Raw genomic sequence first — 20,484 nt, forward strand, 5'->3', positions numbered from 1 at the left:
ATGCACTATTTATATTTATTCATAATCTGATCTATTACACCAAACATTAGTAATTCATCTTTTGAGAATTTTTATATTTTATTTAGAAAACATTTGCTCTATGTAATCATTGGAAGACTTCGCCATTTTAGCTATAAAGAGTCTCACATAATAAATTTTCTATAGGAAACAGTACTGTAGTTATTTTTCTGTAGTCAACCTCATATCTTGTTCCTTCCTGCTATGTATGTATTTATGTAGGTAGGTATTTATTAATGGCTTTCTGTATTTGAATAACGCAAACTTCTTGGTAAAAACATGTTGACCTAGAAATGAGAGGGAAGAAAATGCCACTATTTTTCCTTTGTATAATGCAATGTAAAAGAAAAAAAAGCCAACCGATTTCTGGGAGTATTCTAGTCTTTCTTTCTTTAGACCTAGAGCTAATAGGTGCAGATAATATTCCCTGAACATTTCAAAATCTTCATAATTCCTATAGGTCCTAGTTAACCTTTTCAAAGTGGAGCAACTTTTTCCTGCTAAATGAAATATCTCTCTTTAGATTGTGGTCAATGTTGTTTATTAGAACCCCTAGGGTTGGAACTGCAATTCTGTGGAGTATATGTACGTACTGGGTGTGATCTAATTTTAGCCTCTGCTTTGTAGTTAGATGTCTAGTGTTAAAGTGGAAACTACAGAGATTTATACTGTGCTCAGGATTTGGCTGACCTCAGTTTTACAAACAATGGCTCATCCAGAGTCAATGTGGTTATAGCACGGATCAGTTACCAATTACATTCCGAGCCAAGGGTTATCAAATAAATTCTGGAGGCTTATTCTAAATGCCTTTATTATTAGTCACAGTGACAAAAGAAAGTATTTCAGGAAAACAAAATGATACAAATTACTGTTTTATGCTAGCAGTCCACAAATATTATCAGGGACTAAAAGAGAAATGGTACTCATGGCCACTTTATAACCATTAGGCAAAGGTTCTTAACTCTGTCCATAAATAGGTTTCAACCGAGTCTTGGAAAATCTGAAATTATGTGCAAAATTAGGCACAGATGAGAATTTTTTTGTTGAAGCTTTTATCAGATTCTCGGAGAACTTTGTGACTCAACAATGGTCAGAACCACTGCACTAGAAAGTCAACACATGTACCAGACAGCCCAGTGCATGGCCTGAGGATCCCTTTCCTAATGCCAACAGTATTAGGAGTTGAGATGAAATAAGGCAGAGCCCTACAGATAATATGGCATTATGGAAAATAAGTTACCTTCTTTTCTTTTGAGTAAGCTGGATCACACATTAAGGTGGAAATAATAGCCCTGGACGGAGTTGCTAAGTGGTTAGAGCATTTGCCAGTGCACTGACGGATCGAGGGTTCAGATTCCTGGTCAAGGCACGTACCAGGGTTGCCAGTTCCATCCCTGGCTCTGCTCGGGTTGTGTGCAGAAGGCAACCAATCAATGTGTCTCTCTTGCATCAATGTTTGTTTTTTTCCCTCTCTCTCTCCCTCCCTTCCACTCTCTCTAAAAATCAATGGAAAAAGTATCATCAGGTGAAGATAAAAAAATATGGAAATAAAAATATTTTGTTATTCTTGGTAAGTAGGAATGAATAACTTAAAAAAAATAGTAACAACATAGCACATAGTTCTTGAATGATAGAAGAATTTGGGGATGTCTCAACCCTCTGTGGTAATGGTAGACATTTAATTGTCTGATTCTAAACAAATTAAAATTCAGTCCCCATAATGTAATTAACATAGCATCCTCTGTACCACTATATCTTTATATTAGCCCTGAGAAGTAGAAATTCTTATCCTTACTTTACAAAAGAGAAAATTGGAGGCCAAAAAGATTAAATGACCTTCCTTACACGAAAAAGGGATGGAATAGCAATTTGACCCCCTTTACGAACGTTCCCCACCCCTTTCCATGGGAACATGAGCCAGTTAATGGTCAACAACCCCCCTTGACCACACTGCCACCAGTTTTTTCTTGAAGCATCAATATATAGGTTTGTGTTATGCTTATTTATTTGCCCTTCTCCTGGAGAAGCCATTAAACACCAAAATAACCAAGATTTAGAGCAGGGAACAATAGATGGAAAGGCACAAATTCTAAGACAAAAAAATCCCAGGGCATTTATTAATCGAACCTCTCTTTCCCTCTCCCTTCCTCTCTGAAATCAATAAAGATATTAAAAAAAAAAAGACCAGTGAGGAAATAGAGGAGTGAGGGGAAGAACAGATGGAAAGATGTCCGAAAGGTCATGGACAGAGCAGGGCCAATCATGTAGGCCCTTGTGGGCCTTGTAAAGACTTTATTCTGAGTTAAAGGGGCCTGGGGCAGAGTTTTGAGCAGGAGAGTGACATGATCTGACTTAAGTTGTATTGGGATCACTGTGGCTATTGTGTGGAGAACAAACTATGGGACACAATAGAGGCAGGTCAGCCAGTTAGGAGGTTAATGCTATAGTCCAGGCAAGATCTGGTGATGCACAATAAAAAAGGCTGTGGTGATCAGTGGTCATGTTTTTGGATCTATTAGTTTTAGCCAAATTCTAAATTCCATCAGATTTTTCATGGAGTTTTAAGTTCCCTTAAGCTCTTAAGTTCTCTTAAGTTCCTATGGAGTTTTGAGGCTGTGAAAAGATCCATGTGGATGTTCTGTATACAGTGGCTCTTTTGAGACTACCTAGCAGTATGATGATGATAAAACCATTTGTTTATTCTCCATTCCAAAGATTCCAATGAAGTATCTTGTTTTGTTGTTACTGCTTTTTATGGTACTTAGTAAGAAAAACACATGAAATGATCATAATTGTATGGAGATTAAAACCCATCTGTAGATTTAAGTGGCTGAACCTGAATTATGTAAAACTACTGAACCAATCCGTGGCTTTCAATCTTCCTAATGCCGTGACCCTTTAATACAGTTTCTCATGTTGTGGTGACCCCCAACCATAAAATTATTTTTGTTGCTACTTCATAACTGTAATTTTGCTACTGTTATGAATCGTAATGTAAATATCTGATATGCTATATGTGTTTTCTGATGGTTACGACCCACAGGTTGACAACTGCTGCAATAGACTCTTATGGGAAACTAGAGGCCCGGTGCACAAAATGCATGCCCCGGTGGGGGGGGAGGAGGGTCCCTCAGCCCGGCCTGCACCCTCTCTCAGTCTGGGAGTCCTTGGGGGATGCCTGACTGATGACTTAGGCCCAAACATCCGCCTAAGCCAGCAGTCAGACATCCTCAGCGCTGCCGTGGAGGCGGGAGAGGCTCCTGCCACTGCTGCTGCACTTGTGGTGCTCCCCTTGTGGGAGCGCACTGATCACCCGGGGGCAGCTCTTGCATTGAGTGTCTGCCCCCTGGTGGTCAGTATGTGTCATAGCCACCAGTTGTTCAGCCATTCAGTTGATTTGCATATTAGCCTTTTATTATATAGGGTAAGTTTGTTTGAAAGCTGCTGTTATATCAGGGTTTTATATTCTGGAAATAGTCATATAGCCTCTTCTATAAATAAAAAGTATTATTATCCTATATAATAAAAGCCTAATATGCTAAGTGTCTGACCGTTTGTTTGCCCATTCAACCAGTTGCTGTGACGTACACTGACTACCAGGGGGTAGATGCTCTGACCGGTAGGTTAGCTTGCTGCTGGGGTCCGGCTGATCAGGACTGGGCAAGATGGGCCAGACATGCCCTGGAGCACTCCTACGGTTCCTCCCCGCCCTCAGTTGTGCACCAGTGGGGTCCCTCGGCCTGGTCTATGGGGATTGGGCCAAAACCGGCTCTCCAACATCCCCCGAGGGGTCCCAGATTGTGAGAGGGAGCAGGCTAGGCCAAGGGACCCCAACGAATTCGTGCACCAGGCCTCTAGTTATACATAAGGAAAAATATACATATATTGTATATTGGGTATTGCAGCCTGCACCCTACCCCAATATAACACTTTCATTTCTGCTTAAAAATATTATATATCGGGTGAATAATCAATACGGCAGGTCCTCAAATAATTTTGTTTCATTCAATGTCATTTTGTTATAATGTTGACAAGGAAAAATAAATTGATTCTCAGCCGAAGCTACTGTCTGTGTGGAGTTTGCATGTTCTCCCCATGCATGTGTGGGTTTTCTCTAAGTATTCCAGTTTTCTCCCACTTCCCAAAGATGTGCATGTGAGGTGCATTGGCTTGTCTATATTGTCTCAGTCTGAGTGAGTGTGGGTGTGGGTACTTCTCGCAATGGAATGGCATTCTGTCCAGGGTGGGCTCTCACCTTGCACCCTGAGCTACCAGGATAGGCTTTGGCCACCCATGGCCCTGTTCTAGGATATGGACGTTAGAAAATTATTATCTTACTTGTTTTTATTAATCTTTCTTAAATGTCTGTATAGCTTACATTTATTTCAATACTTAATATTAGAAGTGCTTGAGTCTTTATTTAGAAGTTTAGTGATATTTTTGTGACCAAAAATATGCTGTAGGAATGTAAGAATTATTCATAATTCTTATCTATATCAATTAATCTATGATAAAATAGGTTTTATTATACACCCTTTCACTTAAAGTTGCAGTTTCCAAGGACCTATTGAAGATGTTCAGTGAGGATGTACTGTACAACATTCTGGGATTTGTCTTCCAGAATTTAAGAAATTTAAGAAATTGACAAGTCGCATTGCTTCCTATTCAGTAGGAGAAGGTCAGAGGAAAATCAAATGCAAGCAGAAAAGCCACTTAGTTCTTTAAAAGGCAGTTATGTTCTGAATCCCAAAGATAAACGCTGAGTCCCAGGAGAGGAGCTCTCACCAGGCACCAATCTCCTGCCTCCAGTCTCACTGCTATAAATGTGCAGCTCGTTGGCAGAAAAAGAGTCTCACTTCTGGTGATACCAGTTTCATATAATCAGCAATTTGTAGATGAATAGAACTGTGGAATGTTAAAGCAGGAAGAGACCAAAAGTTCACCTAAATCAAGCCCCTCCTTTTATAGGCATTTTAACTGAGGCCCAGAAAGACGTGATTCATTCTCTGCTTCCTGTGCAAATACTATTTGCAGGTAAAACTCAAGTTTAGATGATACAAGATACTCTCAGAATGACATTAATCTTCCATAGGCAGGTGAGTTATGCTGTGAGAAGGAAAGCATGTCCTTTAATAGAGTAGGAATGGAATGAGTCAGCTAAAGGTAGAGGAAGGACAAAGCCGTTACCTCCCAGAGCTTGGAGGTGAAATGTTAGCTGTGTCCACTGTTAGCTCTGCCACGCAGTTGGGTGTAGCTGAGCTTCCCTGCAGAGATCTCGGAGTTCTGGAGGGTCAGAGGATCCATTGCAACAGGCTTGACCTTTTCCACAACCGCCTTTCTAAATGAAACGAGAGAAATCAGGAGCACCTCAAATGAGGAAGGGAACTTTCATAAAATGTCTAGTAAACCACAGGGACCATCCCCAAAGTGGAGTGGGATGTGGGTTTCTGGGCGACCTTGTAAATAAGTTAATAAGACTAACCTTTATAAAAACCCTGGACAATGTTTGGTCTGCAGACTTAGACTCCCTAAGGCATCTCCCATTGTCAAGTGTCCTGCATAATATGATTTCTAGGAAATATGAAGTAAATTCTTTCACTTCTGCTTAAAAATAGGTCATAAGCTAGTCTACTTAAATTAATTTCTTAAATAGTCAGAAACAGATAAAAACTGAATAGTGTATGTAGATAAGAACCATAAAAAATTTAAATCTCTCAGTGTTTTACCCACCTACCCTTTCTGGAACACATGACTGTTCTACATTTATGATGAGAAGTGTTTCAGACCCTCATGGTATTTGCTTTTAGTTCAGCTGAGAAGAGTTACTGAAAAGAAGAGTTCAATATTACTTCTCAGTGGAAATTTAAATAATAAAAAAGCAATAACTACAAGAAAAAACTGTGGTTATATTTCTATTTAACCTCTCAGTTTCTTCATCTGTAAAATGAGGAAAGAAATTGTCCCTCAAGTTGGGAGATCTTAGCTAAAATTTTTTTTTTTAAAACTAAGAGTGAGATTTTTGTGGTCATGAGATTGAAATGAAAAGGGGGGAAAAAAGCTAAGTGTATGGTAACTAATGCAAAAAATAAAAACAAAAAGCCAAGGGATACTTATTTATTATGACACTACATGTCAATAAATTTCAAGGGTGATGTTGGTCAAACTAAATTCATGCTTGCCCAGCTGGTGTGGCTCAGTGGTTGAGCATCAGCCTATAAACCAGGAGGTCATGGTTCAATTCTAGGTCAGGGCACATGCCTGGGTTGCATGCTCGATCCACCGTAGGGGGTGTGCAGGAGGCAGCCAATCAATGATTTTCTCTAATAATTGATGTTTCTATCTTTCTCTCCCTCCCTTCCTCTCTGAAATAAATAAAAATACTTTTTAAAAAATAAAAATAAATTCATGCTTGTATCTTACAAGATATGTTTTCTGCAAAGTGTATTAACACAAGATGGGCTCTTTTTGGTATCCTACATGTCTACTAACTTTGATGTTTTTCTGAGACCTACATAGGTGTCCATATTAGGAAACCAGAGAATGGAAGGTCAATAGACAGTATTGAGGCTGACATGATGACAATATCAAAGGAACAGCATAGAACAAAACTGCTCTAATTCAAAAGTATACCCAAAATAACTTTTTCACAAAAGCCTAAAGAAAGTATTTTCTTTCAGAGAGGAAATATGGGTGATAGAAAAGTTGAGATGAGAAAATAGAATGTGAAGTTCAAGTGCTTGTTTCTGACCCTCCTGGAAGTTTTGAAGGTGAAATAAATGGAACTTCAGATACCAGAAGTCCTGAGTAATGATAGCCAAAAAGTGCATTCTTGAGAAGCTGTCCCATAGGTCACTAAAACCACTGCCTCTTTCTCCTCTGGTAAATAGTTGTTTATAAGCAACAGTACTAAGTTGTAAATGTATATCAAGATTTCAGTTTTAAAGGGACAGTTTTAGAATAATAAAAATGAGTTTAGCTCTTTAATGGCCACTCAGTAAAGTCTAATGGCAAAACATAGATAATTCAGCAATGAAAATTAAGCTTTAATTTTTAGGCTTTTGTACATACAGCCCATTCTGGGATGTCTTACCCATCTTCCAGTGCCCAGCTTTTCACAAAGGATTCCCTGATAAGCCCAGACAGAAATTCTCAGTCAAGCCTGTGAATTCTAATTTTGTTTGCATTTGTCTTTCTGCTTATTTGCCCACCTTCCTTCTGTTCTTCCATCCTTTTTTCCATTGACATAATACAACTTGCCAGGCCTGGTAGCATTTACTCCCCTACTAGATATAAAGCTCTCAGAAAACAATGGTATTTATCTTCATATCTCCCTCTCATCCCAGTGTTAAGCACAGCACAGTATTTTTCATACAATGAATGCTGAATAAGTTTCTGTTGAAAAATGAAATTGCTATAGAAAGTTCAAAAATAAAACCTGAAAATTTCAGTGGTACTCTAACATATAACACAATCTGAAAGTCTATTGTTCCATAACATTTGAATTGAACTTATAACTGTACTTTCTAAAGTATCAGCTGGTTTGGATGCTAAGTTTATGGTCAACTTTATAAGGAACTACACCATTGTTTTCCAAAATAGTTATACCATTTTACATTCCCAAAACAATGTATTAGGAGTCCAGTTTATAAATATTTTCTTTTATTCTGCGCCTTGTCTTTTCATTCTCTTAACAATGTCTTTAAAAGATCAGAATTTTTAATTTCAATGAAGTTTAATTCTCCAATTTTTCTTTTGAATCATGCTACTGGTATTATATCTAAGAACTCTTTACCTAACTCAGCACCATAAAGAGTTCCTCTTATCTTCTAAGAGTTTTATAATTTTAGCTTTTATATTTAAAAATATAATCTACTAGTATTATGAATTATTTTGTGTGTGTGATGTTGAATAAAATTATAAATTCACCCTTTGGCAAATGGATGTACAATAATCTCAGCACCATTTGTTGAAAAGATATCCTTTTATTCATTAAATTCCTTACCACCTTTGTCAAAAACCAATTGACCATGAATGTAATGGTTTACCAATATTTCTGGACTCTCAATTCTGTTCCATTGAACTATATGCCTATCCTTACAATGTAAATTTTTTTTTAAGACAAATTGCTTTGGCTAGAAGCATCAATAAAATGTTGAATAGAAGTGGTAGAACAATATTATAACCTTGTTTCTAACTTTAGGAGGAAAGCATTTAGTTTTTACTATTAGATATGATATTAACTATAAATTTTTTATAGATGGCCTCAATCTGGCTGAAGAAGTTTCCTTCTATTCCTATTTTGGCAGGAGTTTTTAAAATGAATGAATGCTGAATTTTGCCAAGTATTTTTTCTGGATCTATTAATTGATAATGTGGTTTCTGTTTTTTATTCTATTATACTAATTGATTTTTCAAATGTTAAATAAACTTTGCACTCCTGTGATAAACTCCACTTGGTTTTATATGTTGCTGGATTTAGTTTGCCAACATTGTTTAAAGGATTTTTACCTCTATGTTCATGAGTAACATTGGTCTTAGTTTAAAAATTTTTTTTAAAATGTTTATGTTTTTTAAAAATTGATTTGAGAGAGAGAGAGAGGAAGGGAGAGAGAAATATCGATTGGTTGTTTCACTTATTTATGCATTCATTGATTGCTTCTTGTATATGCCCTAACTGAATATGGAACCTGCAACTTTGGCATATCGGGACCATGCCCTAACTAACTAAGCTACCTGGCTAGGGCACTTTGTTTAGTTTTGATATTAGGTAACTAGAGGCCCAGTGCATGAAATTCGTGCACTCGGGTGGGGGGGAGGTCCCCCAGCCTGGCCTGTGCCCTCTCAGAGAGTGGGAGCCCCTCCATCAATCTTCCCAAAGAGGTAGGCCCCGCCCACCCATCTGGGGCTCCTCTATGGATTACCCCAAAGAGGTAGGCCAGAGCTGGGGGTCCCGCCCCCAGTGTCGCTGTGCAGAGCTGCCAGGACCCGCCCCCGGCATTGCTGTGTGGAGCTGCAGGACCTGTCTCCGTGTCACACATGCAGCGTCAAGTCCCCACCCACCCACACACACTCACTGTGCACACAGCCACCTGGTGATGGATTGTTACCATGTGAGGGCATCACAGCATTAGGGCGTGACAACCACATAGGCTTTTATTAGTATAGATAGTGGCCTTATAGAATGAGTTGAGAAGTGTTCCCAACTCATTGACCTAAAGGCCCTGCATCTGAATTGCCTGAGCTCCCTATCCAGAATATTTTTTAATCCCCCAAAAGATTTGGATGCACAGTGTATACAAACCATTTATATATATACTAGAGGCCTGGTGCATGAAAATTCGTGAACTGGAGGGGGTGTCCATCAGACCAGCCTGCCCACTCTCACAGTCCGGGAGCCCTCAGGGGATGTCCTACTGATGGCTTAGGCCCACTACCTGCTCTGTGGGAGGCAACCAGCCAATCAGGATAAGGCGCCACCCCCATCACCCTCTCGCTGCTGCTGCCTCTGGCCTCCCTCTGCAGGAGGTGACCGGGTGGATCAGGGGAAGGCAACACCCCCATCACGCCTCTGCTGCAGCCACTGCTGGCCACCACAGTTGCCTGATCCTTGGCCCGGCCCTCACAGCGACAGCGGCCATCCACAGCTTGCCTGAGCCTCAGGCAGCCGCTGCGGCTTTGTCCGGAAGGATGTCTGCCCTAATTAGCATATTACCCTTAGCATATTATATAGATATAGACTGTCTACGTTGTGGACATTAACTTAACAGCAAAAAGTATTTGGAACTATTACAAAAACACTGCCTTGACCTGCATGGTGGGGTTCAGGATCTGCAGGAGGGGCCAATGCGCAAATGAAAATGCTATATAAGAAATATGAATTTTGGGGGGCCAGGTGGAAACCTCTTTTGTGAAGAGGCACAGAGAGACCAAGACCTGTCCATCTGCTTTTATTTACTTTGAATACACATTTGCCCTTTAGCAATGCATACAGGCAGATCAAAGGTAAAGTTTGGTAAATAATGTAAGGATTACTAGGAAATTGCCTTGAGCCATTGCAATCACAGCAGGGAAGTCTTGTGCTGATATTCAGCCTTGCTGAATATCAAAGTCCATTGGTCTTCCAATGTCTCTTTTGTACTTTTATGCTAATTGCTGTTTGCTTTAGCCTCTGGCAAAGCACTGCTGTTTTCCCTTGAAACTTAGGGGGGAAAGCCATGAAATTTCTATAGGCCTATTTTTCTCTGATGTCTGTCTAGAGGGCTTTCTCATTCACTTTAGTTCTAAAGATAAAAGATAATTATAACGTTAGAGATCTAGGATTCTGTGACACCCCCTTCCCACCCCCCAGGTAAAACCTTATTTTATAAGTATTTTGAATATTTTAAAGACATTTTTTGTTATTGTCTGATATTAGGGCTTTTGTTTCAGACTCACAGATTCCAATCTGATGTTAGAAGATTATTCATCCAAGTTGAGCCCCCAAATGAAGAGAGCCAAGAAAAGCCTTCTCTCTGGGGAGGAGAAGGAAAACCTGCCAAGTGACTATATGGTACCCATTTTCTCAGGACGGTTAGTATGCATTCTGTTCCTGGCCTTGATTATAATAAAGTAGAGAGTAAATGTCAAGTAATAATAATAATAGCAGCTACCATTTATTGAGCATTCACTATATACTATTGAGAAAGGTCTGAAGAACTTTGGAACTCTATGCAGAGGGAGATGTGTTGATTGTTAAAGTCTTTACCATCACATAGGATGGCTACAAGAGAAAAGAGAATGATCAGGAACTTTAAAAAAACACACTAATTTCTAAAAGGAAGGGAGAGGGAGAGAAAGATAAAAATATTAATGATGAGAGAGAATCACCGATTGACTGCCTCCTGCACACCTCACACTGGGGTTTGAGCCCGCAACCCTGGCATGTGCCCTGACCTGGAATTGAAGCTCAACCACCAAGCCACACCAGCCAGGCAGTAACTTTATTCTACTTATGTAACTAGTTGAAATTAGAAAGAGACTGTTGGATGCTAGTGATTAAATATTGTTAGGTTAGGTGGCTTAGGTGGCGGCGCAAGAAATAGAGTCCAGTGAATCAGAAAAGAAAGGAAAGGAAAAGGTTTATTCTGCATCCCTGGGAGACCCATGTACCCCCAGGACAGGGCACATGGATTCACGCCAACAGGGAGGGGGGAGCTTTTTTTATACTGCAATTGGGTGAGGGGCGGGGACATGAGCTGAGGAATTCTCTGCCGCAGGGGTTGGGCGGGGGTATTCTGAAGAAGTCCCTATCTGTGTGGGGGTATGTGGATTCAGGGAGAAGAAGCTGGTATCTGTGTCTGGCACATTGATCTGTGAGAAATTCCAGGGGAAGTCCATTGTCTCATCACATGTCTGCATGTATCTGAACCTGGGCTCTCTCTGACCTAACATCCCGGCCTTTTGGTGATAGGGGACGGCGACTCTTTCTGGCTACTTCCAGCTGACCACGGGCGACGAAGGGGGGGGGGCGATTAAAGGCCAGGGTTCGGCAGAGGCAGATCGGAGGGGAGCCGAGTGTAGGGATGGAGCAGGAGCTGATTCACAGTCACTCGTGACATCTCTGTGATCTGGGAGCGGATGAAGTTGAGGAGGCAGGGGGAGAAAAAAGAACACAGATGAGAATCAGGGGCCCTATCATGGGTAGGACCCAGGTAGCTAAGGGGCTTTGGAACCAGCCGGAAGGAGAGTTGTCCTGGAAGTGTCCTGCATGTAGTTCTTCACTCAGCTTAGTCAGGGTCTGTACGTTTACGTTTTGCTCCACTACTCCGGACTCGATGTAGTAACAGCATTCTTCTTGAAGGAATATGCAGGTTCCTCCTTTTTCTGCAGTCAGAAGGTCTGAGGCGAGCCGGTCTGTAGGGCTACTTGGGCTACTGATGTCACTTGCTGCTGTAGGGAGGCTAAAAGAGGCGGTAGTAGACTCCAGGGCTAACTGGAGCTTGTCATTAAAGTACTGAGCGGTGACCAGACTGTTCCCGAGGGTCCCCCAGTGAGGCCTACTGAGGCAACGATACTCACCCCTAACATGACAGGGAGGAAGGCAGCCTGGCGGGTCCAGGGATGGGATGGAGGGAGCAACCAGTGAGCTCCGACTCTCCATACAAGGTTAGTTGGGGAACTACTGTGACCACGAAGCAAGGCCCGGGGTCAGAGGAGTTCATGCAGTTGCTTAAGGTGCCGTTGCACCAGAGAAGGTACCTGGGCTGGCCTTGGTGAGACTGGCTGCGGTGTGGTATGACAGTCTCTCCTGTGGCAACCCCATAGGTGTTGACATCTTGATTACATCTGTCTGGGTTCCGCTGGTTGTAAGCAAAACAGACATAGGATCAGCCAGTATTGGACACTGACTGGATGTCGACAGCCATCTGGATCTTTGTCTGACATCCGAACAGAGGGCAGTCCTGAGATCCTACCTGCCGGGTGACTTGTTTGCCATTCTGGTAGTAGGTTTCACGAACCTTGAACCTCCACACATAAGTGGGTGGGGGTGGGTGTAGGTTGCTCAGGGCTGGGAGGAGAAGGAAGAGGGGAGGGCGGTTAAGGCGGACCTTAATGGGGCCCAACACTTCACATTTATAGAAGTCATGCTGCTCCGGGGTCCTCTTGAGTCTGGAGAGGTGGTGCCAGGACCTCTGGCACAAGCTGGGGTCGCCAAGCAGCTTGGCCACAGTGGGGGCTGTGAGGATTACAGTGTGAAGTCCTGTCCACCTAGGCTCCAAGGCTTGTAGTTGTAGGTTCCTAAGGAGGACCGAGTCACCAGGGTGAAGGGCTGGTCTTGGGAGTCCTGGTTGGTCGGCTCTGGCTTGGGCAGAAACGTGTTCTCGGAGCAATTGCCTGGTTAAAGACAGATATGGGAGATACGTACCCAGGGGAGGGGGGTCGGTAAGGAGACGGTGGTTGAGCAAGAAGAGCCAAAAGGGCTCAAGAAAGTGGGGCTCCTTGGTGTAGCCGGAGTTTGGTCAGGGCCATGGGCAGGAGGTCTGGCCAGGAGCTGCGAATTTCTAGAGAGAGTTTAGTTAGATGGTCCAATAGGTTGGAATTGAGTGGCTATGATGAGGGTTCGAGCCAGTGACAGAAATCCAGCAGGATGTAGAGGAGGAGAGATTGATGTTCGAGAGTAAATGGAAAGTTGTGTTGATGAGGATGGGCATAGGAGTAGGTCCAGGGTTCATAAATAGAGAGTGACACTAGAGGATTTCCCATCCAGACAGTAGAATTGATGACTCCCTCATCATTCCATGTCCGTTTCACCTGAAAATATGAAAAACCTGAGCAAAATTGGAGGGTCCCTTGCCAGGTAAGAGCCTGTGAGGAATGATGGGTCATCCTGTCTTGGATGGTGTCGCCGAATCTTCTTCGGGAATGGTGGGAGGCACTCGGTGAGCCTGAGAGAGGTAGGTATTGCAGCAAAAGTGGGAGGAAATGTTAGAATGTGCTGATATCCAAGGGAAAATGGAAGGGACGGAGCAGTGGAAGCCAGGGACCTGGAGGCTGGAGAAAAGGCGGGGAGAGGGAGGGAGCAGGTCACGCAGCCTGTTCCCAGACCTCTAGCCTCTTGGATTTTAAAACTGCCGCATTTTTCCTTTGGGGAGGGTGGAGGGGGATGGGGCGAGGTCAGAGCAGTTTTCAGTTCAGAGGAGGGGACAGTCTTGGAAGAGATAAGGCGGAGGAGATAAGGAGATGAGGCGTTCACAGCGAAGACTGAGCTAGGCGACAACTGAGCTAGGTGACGACTGAGCTAGGCTACTGTGGTCTGGGACAACAGGGCCCCATGATGGGACGCATGGCAGTGGGGAATTGGTGTCCCTGTAAAGGGAGGGGGCCAGGAGTGGAAGGAGCAGGGAAGCTGAAGGGCTCAGAGTGAGCTGCAGAGTGGCCACTAGGATGGTGAGGATGTCTCTCGTCCTAACAGGGGCATGGGGCATGCTATCATCAAGGAGGCAGGGAAGGGGTCCGGTGGCCAGAGGGCAGGTGGATTTGCCGTCAATACCCATGTCCGAGATCTTGGAAGGATAAAGGGGCCCTAAAAAGGAGGGCAGGACAGAGAAGGCAGCCCCTGTGTCAACCGGGAAGGTGACCTACTACCTTCATTGTGACCCGAGGCTCAGCGAGGGTGATTGGAGTCATCGAGGCTGGGCTTCTTCAGTCTTCAGCCAGTTTCAACATGGCCAGCGGGTGGGTCCTGGCCTGGAAGGGTGGCCCCCCTACGCTGAGGCATAGAGGGCCCTCCACTTTTCCAGGGCAGTCACTCTTCCAGTGACCATTTTGACCGCACGCCGGGCAGGGCTTGGTCGGAGCTTGGGGCCAGGGGCACTGCATTGCCCAGTGGCCTTCATTTCCGCATTTGAAGCATTCTCTGGTGGCGTTCCTTTCGTTGCACCCCCACCGCTCACAGCCCCCTTAGGGCCATAGCGGCTGCCGTCAACCTCAGGGCCACAAACAACTAAGGCATGTCTGCAGGTCTACCTCCTGTGGAAGGCAGGCCTCCCATTCTGACTGTGCCTGCTCCTCCAGGGCATTAAGAACCTTCAAGGCCATTTTTCACTCGATCTCGAACCTGGGTTTGAGGACTAATAAAGACCTTAAAGGTCGGATTAGAGAGTGGGGGGCACAGATTCAGACTATGCCCTCAGTTCCTGGACGGGATTATGGCGGGGTAGAATGGGCGCAGAAATGGAAGAGGCTGTTTTGGAGCTGACGTTCTTAGGATTTGGGCTCTAGGGGAGAAGGAAGCTTCTCGTTAAGAGGGTCTGAAGAGACCCCAGCTGCAACCTCTCGCAAAGGGAACTGGCCGGCCACCTGTGAACCTAAGTGCTGGCAGTCATGGTGGCGGAGTTTCGGCGGAGCGCACAGAGGAAGGCGGGTGGTTAGACCTTACAGAGGGCACTGCGTGGGGTACAGATTACTAAGGCAGGCCTGTAAGGGAAGGGGAGAGCGCGGGAGAGGTGGCCTGGGTGGGCCTGGGAGAGGTATTGGCAGTTGAGTTTAAAAGCTGCAACCTCCCAGGGGCAGAACGGAGGAGGAAGGACAGAAGGAAGGTAGAGCCTACGGACGGACGCGTGTGTGTACCGACTGGGAAAGCAGGCAGGGGCGGGGCCAGCAGGGGACTTGAGTTTCCGGCTCCCGCAGTGGCTATGGTGTTAGCGGCTGCGGCGGTGCGCGGAGGGACCGACTGCGGGGCGGCAGAACGGGGCACAGTGGCTGGTGGTGGAGGCGTGCAGGAGCATGGGGTTGTAAAAGGTGGTTTGAGTTTCCGGCTGCCATGGGGCAGGCAGAAGAGGGGAGGCGGGGCCAGTGGGTCAACGGAAGGCATGGCTGGAGGAGAGTCCAGCAGGGAGGGAGGAGGGGAGAGTGTGGACGGACAGGAGCTTATGCCGGCTGGAGAGCGGGCGGCTTTCACTAGGGGAATTCGGGGGAGTTCTCCTGTGGAGGGGTTGAGGGGACGCGGAGACGATGGCGGTGCCGTCGCCACGTCCCACACACAGCACATGAACCCACCCCCCCACGCACCGCACACACCTGGGGCTCGGCAGTACAGGGACAGCCTGGAGGGAGGAGGAAGGGCGGAGCGAGAGGAGAGATGGAGGAAGGAACTGTGGGGGAGGGACGGGGACGCAGAGAGATGGAGAGAGGCTGAGAGAGAGACTGAGAGAGAGACTGAGAGAGAGAGACTTGGGCAAATTTCCCAGTTCGCTGGCAGAAATTACTGAGATTGGTGTGACGGTAAAGTCAGGGTCCCAATTCCAGATCGGTGAGCCGGCACCCTAGAGGTGTGCTCAGGTCAGGTTTGGAATTTGGATTCCCCGTGCTCAATACCCGTGGCCTGTAGCGGGGCTAAAGGCTGACGTCCCAGCAGTTTAACCCACGCTACGGAGGGACGGAGGGACCGTGGGCGGGGTAGAGGCGTCCCTGCTACCCCCCCAGGTCCGGAGGAGCCTTCCTGGAAGGGTCCGGAGAGGCAATCTCTGACGTGGCCACGTTTTACAGACAGAGATGCCGGCGGGCAGGCGGCCACCTGGGACCGGCACGGGGCGGGGCGGGACTCACCGCTGATGCTGCCAAACTGGGAAAAGTTGCTGAGCTGAAGAGATGAGGTCCTGATGGGTCCAGAGCCATGAGGAGGGAGAGGCGGGCACCCCGAGCCGTGGAGGGACGGCCAAATAGAGTGCTCGCGCCACCCGGGTTTCAAGGCACCAAATGTTAGGTTAGGTGGCTCAGGTGGCGGCGCAAGAAATAGAGTCCAGTGAATCAGAAAAGAAAGGAAAGGAAAAGGTTTATTCTGCATCCCCGGGAGACCCACGTACCCCCAGGACAGGGCACATGGATTCACGCCAACAGGGAGGGGGGCGCTTTTTTTATACTGCAGTTGGGTGAGGGGCGGGGACATGAGCTGAGGAATTCTCTGCCGCAGGGGTTGGGCGGGGGTATTCTGAAGAAGTCCCTATCTGTGTGGGGGTATGTGGATTCAGGGAGAAGAAGCTGGTATCTGTGTCTGGCACATTGATCTGTGAGAAATTCCAGGGGAAGTCCATTGTCTCATCACATGTCTGCATGTATCTGAACCTGGGCTCTCTCCGACCTAACAAATACTATATCTAGTCACTATAGAGTGAAAGAAAGATTCAAAACTCTAAGATGTTGGATGAACTAAAAAAACAAAATAAAATGATATGTTAGGTAAATGAAAAATATCTTGGTTGCCTGTGTGGTTTTAATTATTATTCATTAGGAGGAAAAAGTGTTAGAAAACATAGGCTAAGTAAAAGAATTACATCATACCGTAACCGGTTTGGCTCAGTGGATAGAGCGTCGGCCTGCAGACTGAAGGATCCCAGGTTCGATTCTGGTCAAGGGCATGTACCTGGGTTGCGGGCACATCCCCAGTAGGAGATGTGCAGGAGGCAGCTGATCGATGTTTCTCTCTCATCGATGTTTCTAACTCTCTATCCCTCTTCCTTCCTCTCTGTAAAAAAATCAATACAATATATATATATATATATATATATATATATATATATATATATGAATTACCTCATAATTTGATGCCTGGCTTATATTTATTGAATGTAGAATAGATTATTTGAGGTAAATATCAAACAAAATAATCACTAAATCACAAGTCTGAGTAATGCCAAATTTCAGTGTTTATAATATAAACATGTTTTTTGAATGATAATAATATCCAAAGGAATCTTGAAAGGAAACTTGTCTGAGACACCAAATTAAAATTTAAGGGGAACTTTATGAGCTTTCTCCTGTTGATTTTCCTTTGAATGGAGGACTATTGACAGAGTTAATAGTGATACTCAGAATGAGGTCGTTCTCTCAGGAAGTTCAGTAGGCAATAATGTAGTTATGGTTTTTGTTTTCCCGTGTTTTTCTTCCCCCTGCTCTCTGATGGCTCCTTTCTGAATCGTTTCAGAGGCTAATGTCACAATTGCTCTGAACCCAATTAGGAAGGTAAGGGAATAAATCATATCCTATTTTTAGCCTTTTATTTGATATCTTTGATTTTTTGATACCTGATTTTTAAGTGAACTCTCCAGAGAAACCTGCTTATATTACTAAGTATGCCTGCCCAGACTTAAGCCTCTTCACAGTTAGTGTAATATGTATTCACATTCGTTATAGGAGATGGGTAGGGGAGAGGAGTGAACTATTTTATTTTTTGTTTTCGTCCTCACTGTTTTAAAAAAATTATTTAAAAACCATCAACTTAGCATTAACCATCATGGCATGCTTCTCTACCTGTGTGGGCATGAAATGAAGCTTTCCATTGTCTTCTCCCACCAAACAATTTTGTGTTTTCCAGGCCAGTCTCAAGAAATCATCATTTATAAAATAAACTGTGATAAAAGAAAATGTGACTTTAAAAAGATCTTATAGGTTTTATTTCCAGTTCTCCTTTATTTTTTAAATGGAGTCATCTCCTATACTTATTACTATTTTGAAAATAATACTTCATAATGTGCTGATGGTATTAGCAATCTAAGAGGAGGATGGGAAGGAAATGAACATTTGTTGAGTACCTATTTTTTTCTGGGAGTCATACTTTATAGAAACTATCTTGCTAAATCCTCAATACAGCCCTGGAGAGGTATTAGTATATCAATTTTTGGAACAGAAAATCAAGGTTCAGTGACTTGCTACAAGTCTCATGGCAGATGGTAGAAGAGCTGAGAGTCCCCCTAACATTGGGCAATGCAACATACATGCATAGTATGTGTATTTCTGGAAAATACAATTTTTTTTGCATGGCACTTAAATATTCTACTTCTTATACTGACATACTTTGAGTTTACTGTGTCACCACAGGTTTTAAGTTGAGACCATCAGAGGTAATCACAGCATCAGGGAGGATTTAAATTTATTTTAAACTAGAGGCCTGATGCACAAAATTCGTGCCAAAGTAGACCTTCCTTTCCCCAGCTGCCAGCACCAGCTCCCTCTGTCACCTGGGACCCGGGTTTCCCTCCAGCCACCAGCAGGCACCCAGGACCTGGGCTTCCCTCACAGCCCTGGCTTCGTCTGGAAGGTCATCAGGAAGGATGTCTGGTCTAATTAGCATATAATGCTTTTATTATTATAGATTAGTAGCAGCATATGTTTGTCAGCATGTTAGCATCATATTCTTGTACCCAGATTATAGCAGGGTTATCACTGATCTGCATTTATATTTACTTAAAGGCAAATATTCTTGCTGTTCTGGGTCAAAAATATTTTTTAAGTGTACTTGAGTTCTCATGTGAAATACTTAAAGCTTTTTTTAGGTTAAGCGTATTTGTAAATGGAAAAGGCATGGAAACTGTGACTCCATTCTGCCCTCTAGAGCTATGCCAACATGTCTCGGTTAGAGGTAATGTGAGTTAAAATTAATGTTCTCTTACATAGAGTTATCGAAACTCAGGGCAAAACTAGCACTGAATATAATCCGTTAAATATATATATATATATATATATATATATATATATATATATATATATATATGAGAGAGAGAGGAGAGTATCCTATTAGAAGTTCATTTCAAATCTTTCTATTGTATTTTAACCTCTATAGAGAATTCCAGGCACTTTCATTATGGTTTGTTTTGTATTCAGTTATTAATTCATTCCCAATCTCATTAAAAAGAGAGAGAGAGAGGTAATTATATCAAGACACTAAGCTAAAACTGTTTCATTTTTCTTTTTCTCTTCCTAAATTATACTGGATATACTACTAAATTCCTTAGTAGAGACTGGGTTATTCATATTTGGAGAAATAGAGATATGGAAAATGAAATTACAGCTTACTAAGTTTAGTGAGAAACAGAGTAGACTAGTCTTGTCTACCAGATATTTTAGTAATATTCCATAAGAAATTCCAAGCTTGAGAAAATGTTGATTCATGCTCTTCAGCAAGTTGCATAGATTCAGGTGCCAGGAACTTGTAAACACAATGGCAGTGTTTGCTTAAATTTAGAGGTAATTATTATGATAAGAAAAGCAAATATACAATTCTGCCTTGAGAGGTCTAGGGAGACTCAATTTCAAAAGAATCTTCAACCTAATCAATATACTTACTCACTGAAACATCTAATGGGGTTCATGACAAAGGTATTCAAGGAGGTTAAAAATAATCCAAATATTTTTGACAACATTAATAAACCACAGCACAAATTCTATCATAAACTACTGCAGAACACTTTTGGGTGTTACTACTCACTTGGCATTATCATCAATTATAAATAAAAACAAGTAACTTTTATAAAGGTCACTTCAAATGCAAGTTTTAGCATCTCATCAGAACTATGTGCAAGTATAAATAAAGACCATCATATTAAATATATACACATACATGTATACATACACAATCATATATGCACATGAAATCTTTATTATTTAGAAAAGAAACCCAGTAAGCATAAGGATCTCAGGTAAATTTAGAACTTACTTATACATGCAACAGCTCTGGCCAATGCATTACATCAATTGATTTATAGATTCAGATTAAGCACATTAGTCATGTATCAGAATCAAAGCACACAAACTGCATTTTATTTTATAGTATCACTAGAGGTTGGTGCATGGAATTATGCACTGGTGGGGGGCATGGCCTGCGGGGATCGGCCCGCTGTGGGAGCACCGCTCATCCCAGTTAGCCAAGCGGCGCTCCCACTGTGGGATCACACTGACCACCAGGGGGCAGCTCTTGCATTGAGCCTCTGCCCCCTGGTGGTCAGTGTGCGTCATAGCGACTGGTTGACTGGTTGTTCTGGTCATTCTGCAGTTCAGTTGCTGGGCTTTTATTATATAGGATGTTTTCTGGAAGGAAGTCATAAATTAATCTTTTATTATAGACTCAATCATATTTATACACACCAAGGAAATGACCATGGGCAAGTTATCTAACTTCTCTGAGCCTTGTTATCATATATCTAAAATTGAAAT

At 43.3% G+C, this 20,484-nt stretch overlaps 1 protein-coding gene across 3 annotated transcripts in view; it reads left to right on the forward strand.

Annotated features, from left to right (window-relative positions):
* MYOM1 (myomesin 1) overlaps positions 1-20,484 on the forward strand; it is a 121,316-nt gene that overhangs the window by 5,994 nt on the left and 94,838 nt on the right. For 2 of the 3 annotated variants that reach the window (XM_036322837.1, XM_036322840.1), the window contains exon 3: positions 10,447-10,587. The exons of the other annotated variant lie outside the window; for it this stretch is intronic. In XM_036322837.1, coding sequence (XP_036178730.1) covers positions 10,447-10,587 — 141 coding nt within the window. The remainder of the gene's footprint in view (positions 1-10,446; positions 10,588-20,484) is intronic. 3 annotated transcript variants of the gene reach the window in all.

The sequence above is a fragment of the Myotis myotis genome, unplaced genomic scaffold, assembly GCF_014108235.1.
Source record: "Myotis myotis isolate mMyoMyo1 unplaced genomic scaffold, mMyoMyo1.p scaffold_m19_p_9, whole genome shotgun sequence".
Taxonomy (NCBI): domain Eukaryota; kingdom Metazoa; phylum Chordata; class Mammalia; order Chiroptera; family Vespertilionidae; genus Myotis; species Myotis myotis.